Below are 17,210 nucleotides of genomic sequence, written 5' to 3' on the forward strand. Positions count from 1 at the left end.
CCGGGACCTCATCCAAACATACCAACAAGCCCCAATACACATTACGAACTTAGTCAAGCCTTCATATCCCATCAAACAACGTTAAAATCACAAATCACACTCCATTTCAAACTTGATGAACTTTATAACTTCGAACTTCTTCACTCGATGCCGAAACTTATCAAATCACCTCCGATTGACTTCAAATTTTGCACACAAGTCATATTCGACATTAGGACCTACTCCAACATCCGAAATCGGAATCCGACCCCGATATAATAAAAATCCACTTTCCGATCAAACTTCTCCAAAAACCTTCAAATTTCTAACTTTCGCCAAATGTCTCCAAAATGACCTACGGACCTCCAAATCAACTTCCGATCGCGGTCCCAATACCAGAATCACCATACGGAGCTATTTCCAGACGCGAAATCCCAAACTGACTTTGATAACACTGTAATCCACTTCAACCCAAGCTTATGAAATGCTTCCAAAATGCTAACTAACACAATAGGCGCCGAAACGCTCTCGGGTCATCCAAAACCCGATCCGTACATACGCCCAAGTCCAAAATCATCATACAAACCTGTTGGAACCTTCAAATTCTGATTCTGAGGTTGTTTACTCAAAAATCCAATCTTAGTCAATTCTGCCATCCTAAAGCTTTCAAAATGAGAATTTTCTTTCCAAATCAACTCCGAACTTCCCGAAATTCAATTCCCGACCATGCGTACAAGTCATAATACCTGAAGTGAAGCTGCTCCTGGCCTCAAACCGCTGAACGACACGCTAAAACTCAAAACGACAGGTCGAGTCGTTACAAACATTACTCAGGATATATTCTTAGTACACTTCTACTTAGTGTAATTTTCAATCTATAAGCTAATTATAACTATTACACTTCTTCTTAGTGTAACTATCAACATATAGGCTAATCAATTATTAACATTACTTAACAATACCACTAATAAACCTCTACTTACTTTAATTGTCAATTTAGAGATAAACAATCACTAACATTTTTCACAAATTAAATAGCATTAATTCACTTCCATTTAGTGTATAATTATCAATGTATAAGCTAATCAATCACCAACATTACTTATATAAGGATGCCACTAGTTCACTAATACTTAGTGCTATTATCAATGTATACATGCTAATCAATCACCAACATTACTTACAAATATATTATTAAGACTTATACTTCGTGCAATTATCAATCTACAAGCTAAATAAAACTAATACACATTTACTTAGTATATTATCAATGTGTATGATAATCAAGTGTTAATGTTACTTAAGGACACTGTTAATACACTTCTACTTACAGTAATTTTCAATATATAAGATAAATAGTCACTAATATTTCTTACGAAAATGACTAATACACTTCTTCTTAGTGGGTAACTATTAATGTATAGGTTAATCAGTATAGTTAAGGATACTACAAATTCACTTTTACTTTGTGTAATTATAAATTACTAAGTTAACTACCACTAATATATTTATAAGTAGTGTAATTACCTTCACTTAGTGTAAATTTTAATAAATAGGCTAATCAACCACTAAGATAATTAAGTAAATACTTACCGAGGGACTTATCGACAGCCTCCCTCGGTATGGTGTAATAAAAAATACAAAATAATTATGTATAAGATTATATATTTAAATTACCGATGGAAGTCCATCGGTACTATAGAAACAAAATTCAAAATATTATGTAAATGCAATAGCGATTGAGTACGTCGATAACTTTATTTTCTTTTTCATTTATTTTTTTTAAAAGCACCGAGAGCACCGTCGGTACCTAAAATAATAATTCAAAAATATAAATACAAAATGTTCTGAGGGAGTCCGTCGAAAAGTTACCGACGGAATGCATCGGTACAAACAATTAAATTTTGACCGGTCAAAGTATCATTATTTATCGAGAGTTGTCCGTCGGTTATTTTTAAAAAAAAATTAGAAATTAAAAAGTTCAAAAGTACCGAGGGATTCCGTCGGAAAGTCCCTCGGAATAGTGATGGAAAAAAGTCCGTCGGTACTATTGCGTCGGTAAACAAATATTTTTTTTAGTAGTATAAAGAATCGTCTCTAGTTCTTTGTGCTTTTTCAGTTACTCCTTCCGATTCCTTAGTTCAATGACATTGTTCTGTAATTATTCAATGCATTCTGGAGGACAGCACGTCCTTTGGCAAGAGCAATAGTTTCTTCTCGGACTTCTTTTAATACTTTAACTCTGTTTGTGTGTTCCTAGTTGGGCACTAGGGCCCAACATACCTGTATCCAACGCATACTGAGCAACGCTTCTCAAAAGGTCCCAACATACCTGTATCCAACGCATAATGAGCAACGCTTCTCAAAAGGTTCACTCCCACCCAGCGGCAGAGGCATGATTACCGTCAAGGGGGTTCAAAAAAAGAAAAAGTTAAAAAGGTTGTAGCTAGTGGGAATAGAACCTATGATCTTACAAAAGTTTTGAGCCCCCTTGACCACTAAGCTATGCGTTTAGGCTATGTCAAGGGAATTCAAAACATAATATACAGAGATAAATAAACAGATTTTGCCTTTTATATACAGTGTAATTTTTTGGCGAAGGGGTTCGGGTGAACACCCTTGTGCCCCCCCTAAATCTGCCACTGCTCCCACTCCTTAAGAGAAATAATCTTCCTTTTACAACTCGAGGAATATCTAAAAAATTACTAGCTAGGAGGAGTAGTAGGGGTGTACAAAGGACACTGACAAACCGCACCAACCCGATAAGTCGAGTCAAACCTAGAAAAAAAACTCGACTATGTTTTGGTTTGATTTTGTTTGGTGTTGGAGAAAAAAACCCGACCATAATTGGTTTAGTTTGGTTTTAACTAAAGAAAGTCAAACCGAAACCAAACCAACCCGACATTACATATATAGAATTTTAGATATATTTAATATATAAATATACTTATTGTGATGTAATTTATAAATATTTCGTAAACTTTTTCATAATTTTATCTTTTAAGGTATTATTTCAAGGTTGGACTTAGAACTTTTGAATGTTCCAATAAGTTTTATAGACATTAATATTAGTAACTTAAATAATGCTAACAAAAGCCCAAACCAAAATCAAATCAATACTAATGCTAATAAAAGACATTTAATTCAATACTGCGAACCGCAATGTATTGAATATCTATTTTTTGTTTTGCAATAATTTAGATAAAAATGCATAACCTCTTTTTATTTTTTCTTTAGTGTTTAGCCATGAATACTCCCTTATTAGTCTACTTATTTTAGCATGACTTAGTACTTTCAGATTATTATATACGGTCAAAATCGAGGAGTATGATTTTGAAGGCTTAAATCGGGCTATAGGCCCGAGTCCGAGAGACTCGAAGTGGGTGTCGTATCCGGCTAAGAAACACCTACCTCGGGGAAGTTGATCGAGTGTCTGGCACTGACCGTATCGAGGGCAGCATTGTCTCGAAGTCAAACAAGAAAGAGTGGAAATTTCTCAAGGACACGTGGACCTAGGCATTAATATAGGATAAGGGTTGTACGAAATGGTACAGATCCGTACTAGGCTGTTATACACCTGTACCAATAGAATTCTTTACCTTTATGAGTAAGGTACTATATTGGGGTTTTCTCCTCCTATATAAAAGGGACCCCAATCACTTTGTAAGGGTATCAGATCATTCATTGCAATAGAATATTCTTATTCTTCTTGTTTAACATGCTCTCAAAATATTCTTCAGCATTATTGCCTTTACTTTATTGTTCATACTTTATTACTCTTAGCTGACCTCGAGGTCCCTGGATAAGTCGAGCTCGAGGCCCCTTACTGTTCTAACAACACCGATTCGGTTCTATATTTCTTCTTACTTAAGCTCAATATTACTTGTATAATCACTAGTATTAAAATATATCACGTATCTTTAAAACCACAAAATATCTTTAATTGTTAAACTCATTTTTCGAGGTAAACAGTTTGGCGCCCACCGTGGGGCTAAAGATAATAGTGATTATTTTAGTGCTAGTTTTCTGATAACAAACATTATTCTTCACACTTTTTCTTGTCAAAGATTCTTTGATATCAGGCTTAATCATGTCTAGCACACAAAACGCACCCGCTCACGACAGTGAAGGACTTGGAGAAAACAACGGCATAGGGCTCTGTGTACCATCCGTAATCCCCGAAGGAGTGCCAAACATGAAACCAGTTGATGTCAGCTCCCACAACGCTCTAAACACGGACACAGGCGCGGACCCCGCAAGGAACACACACAGGGAAATCCGAGCCAAGGGCCAGGAAGCACGAGGACTGGAAGAAGGGGGAGTCAGCCTCTAGGTGATATTCTAGATGCTGCAAGCTCAGCAGCCATCGCTCAACTTCAGAGCCAGAACAAAACTCCTAACACCGCCGAGCCAGTAAAGACGCAGCATGGATCAGTGCTCGAAAGGCCCGATGAAAGTGGCTCGGGGACTGACCCCACAATCATGAAAATGCTCGAGGAACTGACTAAAAGAATTGAGTTAGGAGAAAAGAAGATAGAAAACAACGATAAAAAGGCGGAAACTTACAATTCCTGGGTAGACCAGATACCCAGAGCATCTCCAGTTCTGAAGGGCCTTGATGCCAAAAAATTCATACAAAAACCTTTCCCCTCGAGTGCGGCTCCGATGCCCATTCCCAAGAAGTTCCGCATGCCCGATATACTGAAGTACAATGGAACAACTGACCCTAATGAACACATTACTTCCTACACTTGTGGAATTAAAGGAAATGACTTGAATATGACGAAATCGAGTCCGTATTATTAAAAATGTTTGGAGAAACGTTGTCAAAAGGAGCTATGATCTGGTATCATAACTTAGCTCCTAACTCTATTGATTCATTTGCTATGTAGGCAGATGCCTTCGTGAATACACATGCCGGGGCCATATAGGTGGCCACGAGAAAATCGAACGTCTACAAAATAAAACAAAGAGAAGAAAAGATGATGGGGGAGTTCGTGTCCCGGTTTCAGATGGAAAGGATGGAATTATCCCCGGTCTCCGATGACTGGGCAGTTCGGTCCTTCATGCAAGGTTTGAATGAGAAAAGTTCGACAGCATCTCAACAACTGAAGCAAAACTTGATCGAATATCGAGCTGTGACATAGTCGGACGTGCACAATCGGTATCAGTCAAAAATTAGGGTCAAGGATGACCAGCTGGGAGCCCCCTCGGGCTCAGTTCACCCAAACAGGTTCGCTGCCAAGCCCCCGAGGGGCACAGATCGGGGATCAAGATTCAACAAGGAAAGATATCAACCGTATGTCGAAGATAGAAGGAACATTTCAAGGCGGAATACACCTCGGAATGATTGAAGGATGGATCGAGGCCAAAGCTCCCGGGGATTCATGAGCAAAATCGGGCCTGACACGTGCTCGGGACCAGTGGAGGCTCCCAAGTTATCAGAATAAAACTTCAACGTCGACGCCTCAAGTATCATCTCAGCCATTGGCAAGATTAAAGATACTATATGGCCCAAGACCATACAGACGGATCCCTCTCAAAGAAACCCCAACGTAATGTGTAAGTACCATGGTGCTCACGGGCATAAGACCGAGGATTGCAGACAGCTCAGGGATGAGGTAGCTCGGCTATTCAATGAGGGGCACCTTCGTGAATTTCTCAACGACCGGGCCAAAACCCATTTCCGAGAAAGAGATGTAAACATGAAGAATGAACCCGAAGAACCTCAACACGTCATTCACATGATCGTTGGTGGAGCCGATGTCCTATAGGGACCTACATTCAAACGTACTAAAATATCTATCACAAAGGAACAGCGGACTCGGAGCTATGTGCCTGAGGACGCCCTATCATTCTGCGACAAGGAAGCAGAAGACGTATCCCAGCCTCACAACGACGCCCTGGTAATCTCTATCCTTTTGAATAAAATTTAGGTTAAACGTGTATTAGTGGATCCAGGCAGCTCGGCGAACATAATCAGATCGAGGGTCGTGAAATAACTCGGCCTACAAGATCATATTGTACCTGCATCCCGGGTGCTGAATGGCTTCAACATGGCAAGTGAAACCACGAGGGGAGAAATTATCTTGCCTGTAAATGTAGCCTGGACCATACAAGACACCAGGTTCCATGTCATCGAAGGTGACATGAGGTATAACGCACTCCTCGGGAGGCCGTGGATACACAATATGAGGGTAGTGCCTTTGACTCTCCATCAGATGATAAAGTTCCCCATAGATGAAGGAATGAGAACAGTCCACGTAGAACAGCATACTGCAAAAGAGATGTTCGTAATCGAGGAAGTGGTGCCGGCACTAGAACCTTTGATCTCGGAGACATCAACCTCCAAAGGTAAGCAGGTGGCAAAGTAGTAGTAACAGCCCCGAGCATTAACGGAAGCGGAATAAGCAAGTAACCAAAGACGAAGAAAGGAATTCCCAGACCCTCGAACCCTCGTTGTTCCCGAAAAACCCGATGCTACCAATCCAACCGATGAAAAGAAAGGTACACCTGAGAACGGGATTAATCCCCGCTCTCAAGAAAAAACTCATTTAGTCTCTTGTTGATGATATAGATCTCATTGCTTCGATATGACAGGGATTCCGCTTGAAGGATAAATAGGTAAAACTTATATTGATGATATGACTGGTTAAGTCCCTGTACGCAGAGGACCACTTTAATTCATTTGCAGGAAATAATCAGCATTTCAGGGAGATACGACACGAAGCTCGGAGTTGGGGGCGACTGAGTTTCTCGGCCTTCGCGGCGCCAAAATAGGGCACTAATGGAACAGCAAGACCTCAGAGTCGTTGGTAAAGGAAATCATAGGCTCGGCACAGTGGAATCTCTCAAAGGCTCGTGCTCTTGAGAATACCCCTTCCTACACAAAGGCCATAGGTTATAAAACATACGTTGCACTCTTTTTTCCCTTAGCTCGGATTTTGTCCCAAATGGGTTTTACCGGCAAGGTTTTTAATGTGGCAACACCTATATGCTACCCGAGGTACGGTCAACAAGTATTCAAGGCTTCTTTAAAATCAACTCTGAATACTGGGGGGCATCACCCCCGGAGGTTACATTTTTGGGAAAAATATTTCACGCCTAAAAGGGCCTCGATAGGAATACTTTGTAATGGGCCAAACGGTCAAACGAGTCGTGTCCATATAGAATAGTCGAGCCCCGGCAACAAATATGTACGCATGTATCGACTATTTGAAGAAGCATTCAGGTTATATCAAAAATACTTTGTTTCTCATAAAAGATCTACACTTACAATCCTACGGGAAACAGATTAAAAGCCAAGATATAGGAGCACCCCGAATACTCGGGGACTATCGTCAAAAGATGAATTTATAAAGACCTCAAAGAGGAACCCCTTCGAAACAAAGGTCAAGGCCAATATTCTCGGGGTTTAACTTCTCGAACAAGTTCGGAAAGTTATCGGGTAACAAGTCCAAGTGACGCACCCAAAGGCTACGGCCAAACAAAAGACTACAGTCATATAAAGGCTACGGCCAAATGATATGGCTCGGAGACGTCCGACTTCCGCTATAAATTAAAAGGCCTTCAGACACTTCGTAAAAACCGGTTAAATCAGGCTACCCTCGGCAAAAGCTAAATACAAAGAGCTTCGATAAATTCAGCCCTCAAAAATTCCAAGGGCTTCGATAACATCGACCCTTGAAAACACCTCAAGAGGTGTTCGATTATGTTTACACAAACAAATCATTAATAAGGTCCCGATACGTTAGAGCTTCGAAAAACCTACGGGTATAAAAAACACATGCTAAGGCATAGTTAAATTTTCACTAAGTCTTTTAAGCCGAAATGAGGGAAAAATTATATAGCCATACTAAAAGGCCGAATTGGCCCAAATTAAAGAGCCTAAGGGCCGAGATATAAGAGCCTAAGGGCCAATCTTAAAAGAGCCTAAGGGCCGAGATATAAGAGCCTAAGGGCCAATCTTAAAAGAGCCTTAGGGCCGATGTATAAGAGCCCAAGGGCCAACTTCGAAAAGCTTGAGAACCAAAAACTTATAGCTCGAGACTCCGATCCGAACTCAAAGATTCACAGCATCCCGAGCTTACCTCGGATTGATTTAAAAACTTAGCTCGAAGATTATTATATCTATTGATAAAAATCTAAGGGTTTATGACACCCCGAGCCCTAAAAACCAATCTTCGAATTGGTCATTCAAACGAAGTCTTCCATAAATAAAGACAATGTTAAATCCAGCTCAAACCAAATATAAGACAAAATTTTCCCTTGTATTTCCAAAAGATGATTACAGGGAATATTTGCACAAGGGAGGTCTACAAGAAAGCAAAATGGAGTAACCTAAAAACTACTTCGGGGTCACATCCTTGGCAGCCGCATCTTCAGGAGTTGCATCTCGGGGAGTCTCATCCTCGGCAGCTTCATCCCCGTCTCCTTCACCCTCGGGGGCACTGGCTGAGTCATCCTCTTTGGAAAGTAGAGCGGCCGCCTCTTCTTCCAAAACCTTCTCCGCTTCAATATCGGCTGAAAGATCGAAGCTGCGAGCATGTATTTCCTCGAGAATCATCCTCCGGGATTGCCTCCTAGCATGGTCCAGGGCACTTGCTAACTTAGCCTCCACTGTAGAAGAAATCTCCCTTGCCCGGGTATTAGCAGCTTCTACGTCAGCTCGATAAGAGGCCACAACGGCCGCAGCAGCAGATCGGGTTTTAAGCTCCTCGATTTCAAGGCCCCGAGCTGGGCTCTCCTCCTTCGCGCCTCGAAGCTGGCGTTCGAGCGAAGCTAACTGCTCTTTTAGAGTGTCCTTCTCAGAATCAATATCATCCGTACCTCGCCTCAACCTCAGGGCATCGTCTTCTTTATCTTAAGCTCCTCACGAAGTTGTGCCTCCGCTTCGGCTTTTTGACTGAACTGCTAAATTTAATGATGTCAACCACTAAAACAAGACAAATGCGTGACAAACTCTCAGGAACTATCTTACCTTTTCAACATACTCGGCTCGATCTTGGCACACCTGCATCAGCTCAGCTCGAAGATTATGAATCTCCAACGCTTTCTTTGCATACAAGGCTTTACAGCGTCTCTCTCCTCTGAAGTTTTCTTAAGCTCGGCCTTGCATCGAGCAAGATCGTCTCGGGACTTGTAAAATGCCCCCTTCTGGAGCACCATAGCCTTCATGAAAAGGAAGGAAAGTCAGATCCGGAACAGTTATAACAAAGGCGCAATAAACAAAAGACTCGCTTATTCAAAAGAGACTATATACCTCATTAAAAATAAAAGAAGCATCGAGGTCGGGGCCGTCGTCAAGCCCTTCGAGACATTATCGAAAGATGTCGTGCCCTTCTTGGATGTCGTGCCCTTCTTGGTTTACTCCCACTCCAGAGGGTATCTTGTTCGCAGCCTCCCGGATCAGCCCCTCGGAGAACTTGGGGCCAAGGGGAGAATCATCAACGTTAATCACCCCGAACGATCCGCTCGGGGCATTTTCTTTCACTTGAAGGGGCTCAGGGTCAGAATGTTCAGTCTCGCCCTCATAATGATCTCCTAAATGAGGTGCCTTTTTTCGGGATAATGGTCCGGGGACCCTGTTTGAACTCCCTTCGTAGATTTCTTCAGCCCTGGAGTGGGCCTCATCAGCTGCCGCTGGTTCAGTGGGCTTCGGAGTACTAGCGTTATTTCTTTTACGGTTCACCAACAGGCAATCATCATTTTCTTCTTCCTCCTATTCCGAAGGCGTTGGGCCATTTCCGGGGATAAGGCCGCCGTATCGGCCTTAGGTTTTCGAGCCACGCTTTTCTTTGGCTTCGGGGGATTTTCAGATGTCTCCCCTCTTCTTTTTCTTTCCTTGGGAGGTTTCGGAGCCTCCACTTCACCGGCTTGGGCTGGCCCTTAATGCAACGACGTCCCCAAGACCTGCGTAAAATCAAGATCAGTGTCCCATAACCGAAACATCGAAAAACAAACGAAGAACTCACCATGGTTTTTCGCCTCCCATCGACCCTTGGCCAAATCTTGCCAATAACACTCTGAGTAAGGGGAGGCGGAGGCCAGCTTTCGGACCCAGCCCTCGAGGTTCGGGACCCCACCGGGAAACCAAGCAACATCTACACCATCGCAAAGAATTTAAGTCAAAGGGAAATACAATGTCGGGAAAAAAAAGGAAGCAGGGTATACTCACGATTCATATTCCACTCCTCGAGGAACGACATCCAATCGGCAGGAATGAGATTGGAGGTTTGGACTCGGACAAACCGACTCATCCACCCACAGTCTTTGTCCTTATCGATACTAGCAAACAGAGATTTTAAGGATCGGCGTTGCAACTTTATCAAGCCCCCCCCCTCCCGATAAAGTCGAGGACTATACAATCTAAGCAAATGATCGAGGGTGAAGGACATCCCCTCGATTTGGTTCGAAAAGAACCTGAGTAAGTAAACAATTCACCAGAAGGAAGGGTAGATCTGGCCAAGCGTCACTCGGAACCGTTGGCAAAAGTCGAGGATAACCGGGTCTATGGGACCCTGGGTCGGAATTGTAGGGCCCAATGTAAATGGGTAAGTATATACACTCAAATACCCCGTTTTATACGTGGTTATATCTTCCTCAGAGTAAGGAATCACTATCTTTTTATTATTGTCCCAATCGCAATCCTCTTTTACTTGATCAAGCTCGGTCTTGGCGATCAAGCAAATATATTGAGACATAGGCTCGCATCGGCCCGACGTGGAAACAGGTTTTTTGATTTTGAAATCGGATGTTATATCACACGACGAGGGGATGCATTCCTCAATACGAGGTGGCACTACCGTTTTGCTCTTGGTCGATCGAGAAGATGAAGGAGCTTTTTCCTTTTGAGGAACAGATTTAGAAGTTATAGCCATCTCTAAGGGAAAGATCCGAAAAGATGGAAAATGTTCCTAGAAAAGAGAAAGGAGAGATCAAGGAGATTGGAAAAGGCTAAATGAGACTTTGGAAGCACTAAGGGAATAAAATTTGTAAAGTTATGGGGTTTGTCTATTTATAAAGATCGTTTAAACGTGCTGAGGAAGACAAAAGGCCAACCGTTAGCCGCCTACAATTAATGATTTTGGGAATCGTAAAAAAAGCAACCCTTCAGTCATTTCAACCGCTTATGTCATGATGTTGACATCAGGACCTAGGCATCGAGAATCAGTTTGTCAGAAATCATTAAGAACAATCTACAAGTTGAGTTCGAGTAGACACTCACTCGACTACTAAGCCCAAGAGCTACCTGAGTTCGAGCAAGTTCTCACTCGGGGACTATTTATAAATCCTCAGAGCTATCTTTATTTCGAGTTCGAGCAAACGCTCACTCGACTATTAAGCCCAAGGGCTATCCGAGTTCGAGCAAGTTCTCACTCGGGGACTATCTATAAAGCCTTATGGCTATCTTTATTTCAAGTTCAAGCAAATTTTCACTCAATTACTAAGCCCAAAGGCTACCCGAGTTCGAGCAAATTCTCACTCGGGGACTATCTGTAAAGCCTAAGGGCTATCTCTGTTTCGAAGATCAAGCAAATGCTCACCCGATTGCTAAGCCCAAAGGTTACCCGAGTTCGAGAAAATTCTCACTCTAGGACTATCTACGAAGCCTAAGAAGGCTAGATTTATGCCAAAAATTGAGACCCTGCTCTAATTCAACTCGAAATCAGAAGTCCGACCTAAGTTCGCATCAAACCAGACCAATCCAAGCTTAGTCCGAGGGTTAACGAAGAACTTTAAAAAGTATTATATTAGTCAATTAAAAACCTAAGGGTTTATTATGTTCTGGGCCCAGCATTCGGACTAATCGTTATAATTATACACTTGGATTTTTCACAAACGAAGGCAGAATGGAATTCAACACGAATCGAAGACAGAATGGAGAAATTCTCATATTAACAAAAAATGCTTACAAAGCCCACGAGGGGCCCCTAAACAGAAACAAAGAAGCAAAAACAACAGCCAAAGGCCTAATCTACTTTCGGGGGTATATCCTCAAGAGCGACATCTTCGAGAACCTTTTCCTCGGGGACTCCATTTTGATCATTAGAGCGGCACCTTCGGGAACCTCCTGCGAAACAGCAATAGATGAAGAAAAGGCTATAGCCTATCAAAGAGCAAAAGCTTTTAACAAGCGAAGAAAATTGTGGCCTGGTGAAAAACTTGGCAAGTATGGGTCTCGTCAGCACCACAATTGTGAAGCCACTTCTTGAGATATTGTACTGGCGTGGGATGCAAAATTTAGTAGATAGTGCCACCTCACTCCATGGAAAGCAAAAGGAATAAAGCGCCACACCAGGTTGAAGTTAAGAGAGATGAGCAGCGGTATAAAGTCCATATATATTTTGATACGGGAAGAATTTGGTACCCTTCTCTCATTGTTTCGAGCCAACAACAACAACAACTCAGTATAATCCCACTTAGTGGGGAAAAGCTTTGAAAAAGAACCATGGCATAACTGACAAAGTTGCCGCCGTATGACCTTGTGGTCACAGGTTTGAACCATAAAAATAGGAGATTAGAAGAGGATATAGAGAAGGGAAAGGGCTAAAAGTTGTTGAAGAAAGAATGAGTGTAGTTTTTGTTCAAGTAATCCCTTATTTATAGAGAAATGACGACGAAACTGATAGCGCATTCAATGTTTTTTTGGGGAAACGGACCGGCGGTGCATTCAATGCTATTGGGGGAATGAACCAACGGGACGTTTCGATCACTTCGAACGCCTACGTCACGAGTCATCGCAAGGGGTTCGAGAAAATCGAGGTCAAATTCGTTTCATATCATTCTATTCTAAGAAACGCGGGGATTATCTGTATACGGTCAAAATCGAGGAGTATGATTTTGAAGGCTTAAATCAGGCTATAGGCCCGAGTCCGAGAGACTCGAAGTGGGTGTTGTATCCGGCTAAGGAATACCTATCTCGGGGAAGTTGATCGAGTGTCTGGCACAGACCACATCGAGGGCATTATTGTCTCGAAGTCAATCAAGAAAGAGCGGAAATTTCTCAAGGACACGTGGACCTGGGCATTAATTATAGGATAAGGGTTGTACGAAATGGTACAGATTCGTACTAGGCCGTCATACACCTATACCAACAGAATTCTTTACCTTTATGAGTAAGGTACTATATTGGGGTTTTCTCCTCCTATATAAAGGGGACCCCATTCACTTTGTAAGGGCATCAGATCATTCGTTGCAATAGAACATTCTTATTCTTCTTGTTTAACGTGCTCTCAAAATATTCTTCAGCTTTATTGCCTTTACTTTATTGTTCATACTTTATTACTCTTAGCTGACCTCGAGGTCCCTAGATAAGTCGAGCTCGAGGCCCCCTACTGTTCTAACAACACTGATTCGGTTCTTTATTTCTTCTTACTTAAACTCAATATTACTTGTATAAACACTAGTATTAGGATATATCACGTATTTTTAAAACCACAAAATATCTTTAATTGTTAAACTCATTTTTCGAGGTAAACAATTATGTTTATTTTTATTATGGCTTTTTGATTAGCAATATTTATATTACATAATTTTATTGTCTTTGTTGTTGAATATTTTAGGATAATGCTATGACACATCTCATATTTTGTACTATTTTCTTGAAAAATACCTTATATAGTTGTATCTTACTAGGATTAAAGAAATATTTTGAGCACAAGTTATATGTTTTGTGCTACGAAGATTTTACCGGAAAACCCCCCGAAAAAAATCCGAAAACCCGAGAAAAACCGAGATTGAAAAACCCGAGTTTTATTGATTTGGTTTGGTCTTTAGATTTAATAACCCGATGCAATTGGTTTGGTTTGGTAATTGCAAAATCCGAACCAACCCGACCTATGTACACCCTTAAAGAGTATTATCCAAGTTCACGTTTTCTGTTACATAATCATATAGGCACTTTACTGAAGGGATTGATATATTTTGACAATGTAGGCGGTAAGATGCTAGTTATAGCAGACATGACAATGTTCGGAAGACTAGCAGAGTGTGGGGCAAATTCTTAAATTAACGGAATTACGTCTGCCTTAATCTATTTTCCCAATTAAGGTTCCAAGAAAATAAATGTTGGGTGTGATTGGGATTACATATAAGGTGTAAGGAACTGCACATGCTGGCTGCAACATTGAAATTTTTTAGCTGTTGACAGTTCATCCATAGGTCTGACGAAACGAAGAGGATTTGGTAGTATGAAAAGGGCAATCAGGAATATGAAGTTTTTGCACTTGTCGGATTTAAGGAAAAGATTTTAGTATTTCTACTTAGTATTTTTAATCAATTTACCAAAAAAAATGCAGGTGAAGTTAATCAAATTGCATTAAAAATATTAAGTATTTTCCGCGTTAGAAATGGATATCATTTTATAAATTAAAAACAAAGAGCAAGGCATGCAGCATTATATGGCATCTTGATCAAGAAAATGACTGACAAATCTCTCTCTTAAAATTCCATTTTCGTCCACGTTCTAATTTGTCAACAGACAAAATCAAAGATACTTCCATTAAAAAAAACAACAGAAATGCATTCGCAACAAATGCCCAACTATTGTTCTTGCGAGTACAATGCCCATCCTGAAATTGGAAATATTTACAATATTTAATAATCAACTAAAACAAACAACGTAAGATATTATATAAGCCATGAAATCCTCCAACGTAACGCAACCGAGAGGATCAGACTTGTTCAGATACTGCTAATCTTTTCTTCTTTTGAAGTATTACGTTTATTTCTGCCGCTATCCTTAGTGGGATAAGAAGCCTCCGTCATAATTCCACATTTGCCTAAGTGACTGTTCTTTACATTACGCTCCATTTTGACATAGCCATTTTCTCCCCACTTTGTGCTCCATGAATTCCTTACCATCCAATAATCCACTCCATCTTCACTATCATAGCCAACCACCACCACACCGTGGTCAACTTGTTCTCCACATTCTCCCGTAAACACGCCCTGATAACGGAGACAAATTCATAATTTAGAGTCAATAGATTCAGAACGAATATTATTTTATTATAGGTACCTTTCTTTATTTATTATCACTTATGTATGCAAATGACCTCGACATAAAAGAATATAATGAATTACCGAAGAATAGAGCTGGAAAGCCCTGCCAGATGCTTCAATTGCTACGCAAACAGGTTGATGTGCGACAGCTTTCTGAAGTGCTCTTTCATTTCTAGGCACGTCTTCGTAACCATCTATGCTAACAACCTTATAATTTTTCTGTAACATTCCAACGTAAAGTTAATTAGAATCCCTTATTTTCACTAAGCAATCACATTATATTTATGGAACCTTTAGAGGAATATAAAATGTAGTATGGACTAACCCGAACAGGATCGCATCTGCCTTCAACGCCGCGATAAGGGTAGTGATTTTCACTGTCCATGCCACCGTTAGAGATGATGAACTCAAAGGCATAGTCCATTAGGCCACCATTACAACCAGAGTTTTGTACTCTATCACAATCTACAAGTTCTTGTTCGGATAGCGTGATCATATCCCCTGTTACGATCTGGTTTATGCCTTCCACTGCTGCCACCGTTGAGAATGCCCAGCAACTCCCTGTAAAAGCTCAAACCAAATTATGGAAACATTCCCCTGGATAGGCCCAGTGGGCCAAACATACGGATCAAACCAGCCTACCCACCTAAAGTGGACATCTTTATCCGAGGCTTTTTTCATTTTTAGCCCGCGCCACAAATTATTTACATTCGGTAGTCGAAAAAGTGTATAAAATTTGCATAGCCGCTCTTAAAATTAAGTACTTTTAACATTATCGATGAATATAACTTAGACTTTTAAGATATGAGTTTAAATTTTGTCCACTATCAGTGAATAGATCTTTTAATTTATATTATCAGCTAAGTTGATCTAGAACAATAACTAACTCTCATTGTCACTGTAATCCTAATATGGGAACTCGCATAATAGCTAGATTAATACTAATATGCCAGAACTGATTAAATTGAAGTATAGTCTATGTTAAAAAAGTAAGAAAAAAGACGTACCACAACTCCCTTGATTTTTGATAGGAGCAACGGCGCCTCTCTTCCTCCAATCCACAGAAAGGGGCATCAGCTCGTTGGGCCGAGAAGCATAACGCTGGCTTGGGTTTTTGGACTTAACAAAGCGGCGCCTAGCTTCACTTCTGGTGCCCAAATACATAGACCTGTACTCCTCGTTCGTGAGATCAGCAAACTGGTTCAGTCCCACCTTGTACGTACGATTCCCAGAATTGTTATGTTCCTCAATGAACCTCAAATTATCCTTAAATATCTCAAATCTTTTTTCCTTCTCTCCCAGAGCATTATATGCTTTCCCATGCTCTGCCAGCCACAGTTCGTATATATTCTTCACCTGATCCTCATCACTTCGCAATGTCCATTTAGTAGCATAGTGGTTATTTTTGTAATTTATGATGGACATGTCAATTGCATAGGATACGGACGAAAAGAGGGCAAAGAGGAGAGTGGTTATTATCGTTTTAGCCATGGCTGACAAGTGCAAAGGAAAAACTTACACTTGTAGGGAGACTAGACGAGAAGAGGCTTAATTAAGGGGTAAGCAAAGATGCTTGAGCTTATATAGATGGAAAATTTGGATATAGAAATTGTTTTTAGTTTTTATTTTGGGATAACGAAAGAGAAAAAGCGGAAAGAATTTATGAGTCTGTTCAGATTGGGACCAAATTAAATGCCAGGAATCCGGAGCAGAGTCTCATGGGTTGTAGGAAAGCCAACTGATTTTTTAAGACCAAACCGCCAAACCACCAAATCACCGAACTTTCATACGAACTTCTTTTTCTTCAAAATCTGTCAGCGTATTATCGCTATTCACCTCGTAAATGAGTTTACATCTGAAAACATGGTATTATAATGTTTAATATTTTGTTTCGGCCGGATATTTGAGTTATGCTCCATTATTTACTAGCAAAGGCACATTTAGAATTTAAACTTTATGGGTTCTGAATTCTACAAAAACGGCTTTAAATGCTATTAGGGATGGCAAATGAGGCAGGGCGGGGAGAGCAAAATCTTAGTGGACAGGACAGGGCAAAGTCTTAACGGGGCAGGGCAGGGCAGGGCAGGACGGGTCAAAACACATTTTCAGAAAATAATAAATGGGACAGGGCAGGTATAGGGGCAGGATTTTTGCTGCAAGCACAAGCAAACAAACAGCAAACTAGAATATTCTTTACTTGGGTGTGCATATTTCTGTAGCTATTT

General features: G+C 40.8%; 1 protein-coding gene across 1 annotated transcript; it reads right to left on the reverse strand.

The window, feature by feature from the left end:
* Positions 1 to 14,457: 14,457 nt before the first annotated feature.
* Positions 14,458 to 16,795, reverse strand: LOC109242315 (cysteine proteinase COT44-like). Its single transcript, XM_019409185.1, has 4 exons — positions 15,993 to 16,795; positions 15,311 to 15,546; positions 15,067 to 15,204; positions 14,458 to 14,931 (listed from the first exon to the last, which is right to left on the reverse strand). Exons 1-4 carry the CDS (start codon positions 16,474 to 16,476, stop codon positions 14,665 to 14,667), a joined length of 1,125 nt encoding a protein of 374 aa, XP_019264730.1. The 5' UTR covers positions 16,477 to 16,795; the 3' UTR covers positions 14,458 to 14,664.
* Positions 16,796 to 17,210: the final 415 nt, after the last annotated feature.

Source organism: Nicotiana attenuata, unplaced genomic scaffold, assembly GCF_001879085.1.
Source record: "Nicotiana attenuata strain UT unplaced genomic scaffold, NIATTr2, whole genome shotgun sequence".
Classification (NCBI taxonomy): domain Eukaryota; kingdom Viridiplantae; phylum Streptophyta; class Magnoliopsida; order Solanales; family Solanaceae; genus Nicotiana; species Nicotiana attenuata.

What these genes read in the sequence shown, in the direction of transcription:
- LOC109242315 (XM_019409185.1), bottom strand. Translation starts at nt 16,476, where the DNA reads ATGGCTAAAACGATAATAACCACTCTCCTCTTTGCCCTCTTTTCGTCC. An exon ending in GCAGATGCGATCCTGTTCGG is followed by an intron (nt 15,205 to 15,310) that starts GTTAGTCCATAC and finishes GGAATGTTACAG; the next exon opens with AAAAATTATAAGGTTGTTAG. An exon ending in CTTTCCAGCTCTATTCTTCG is followed by an intron (nt 14,932 to 15,066) that starts GTAATTCATTAT and finishes CTCCGTTATCAG; the next exon opens with GGCGTGTTTACGGGAGAATG.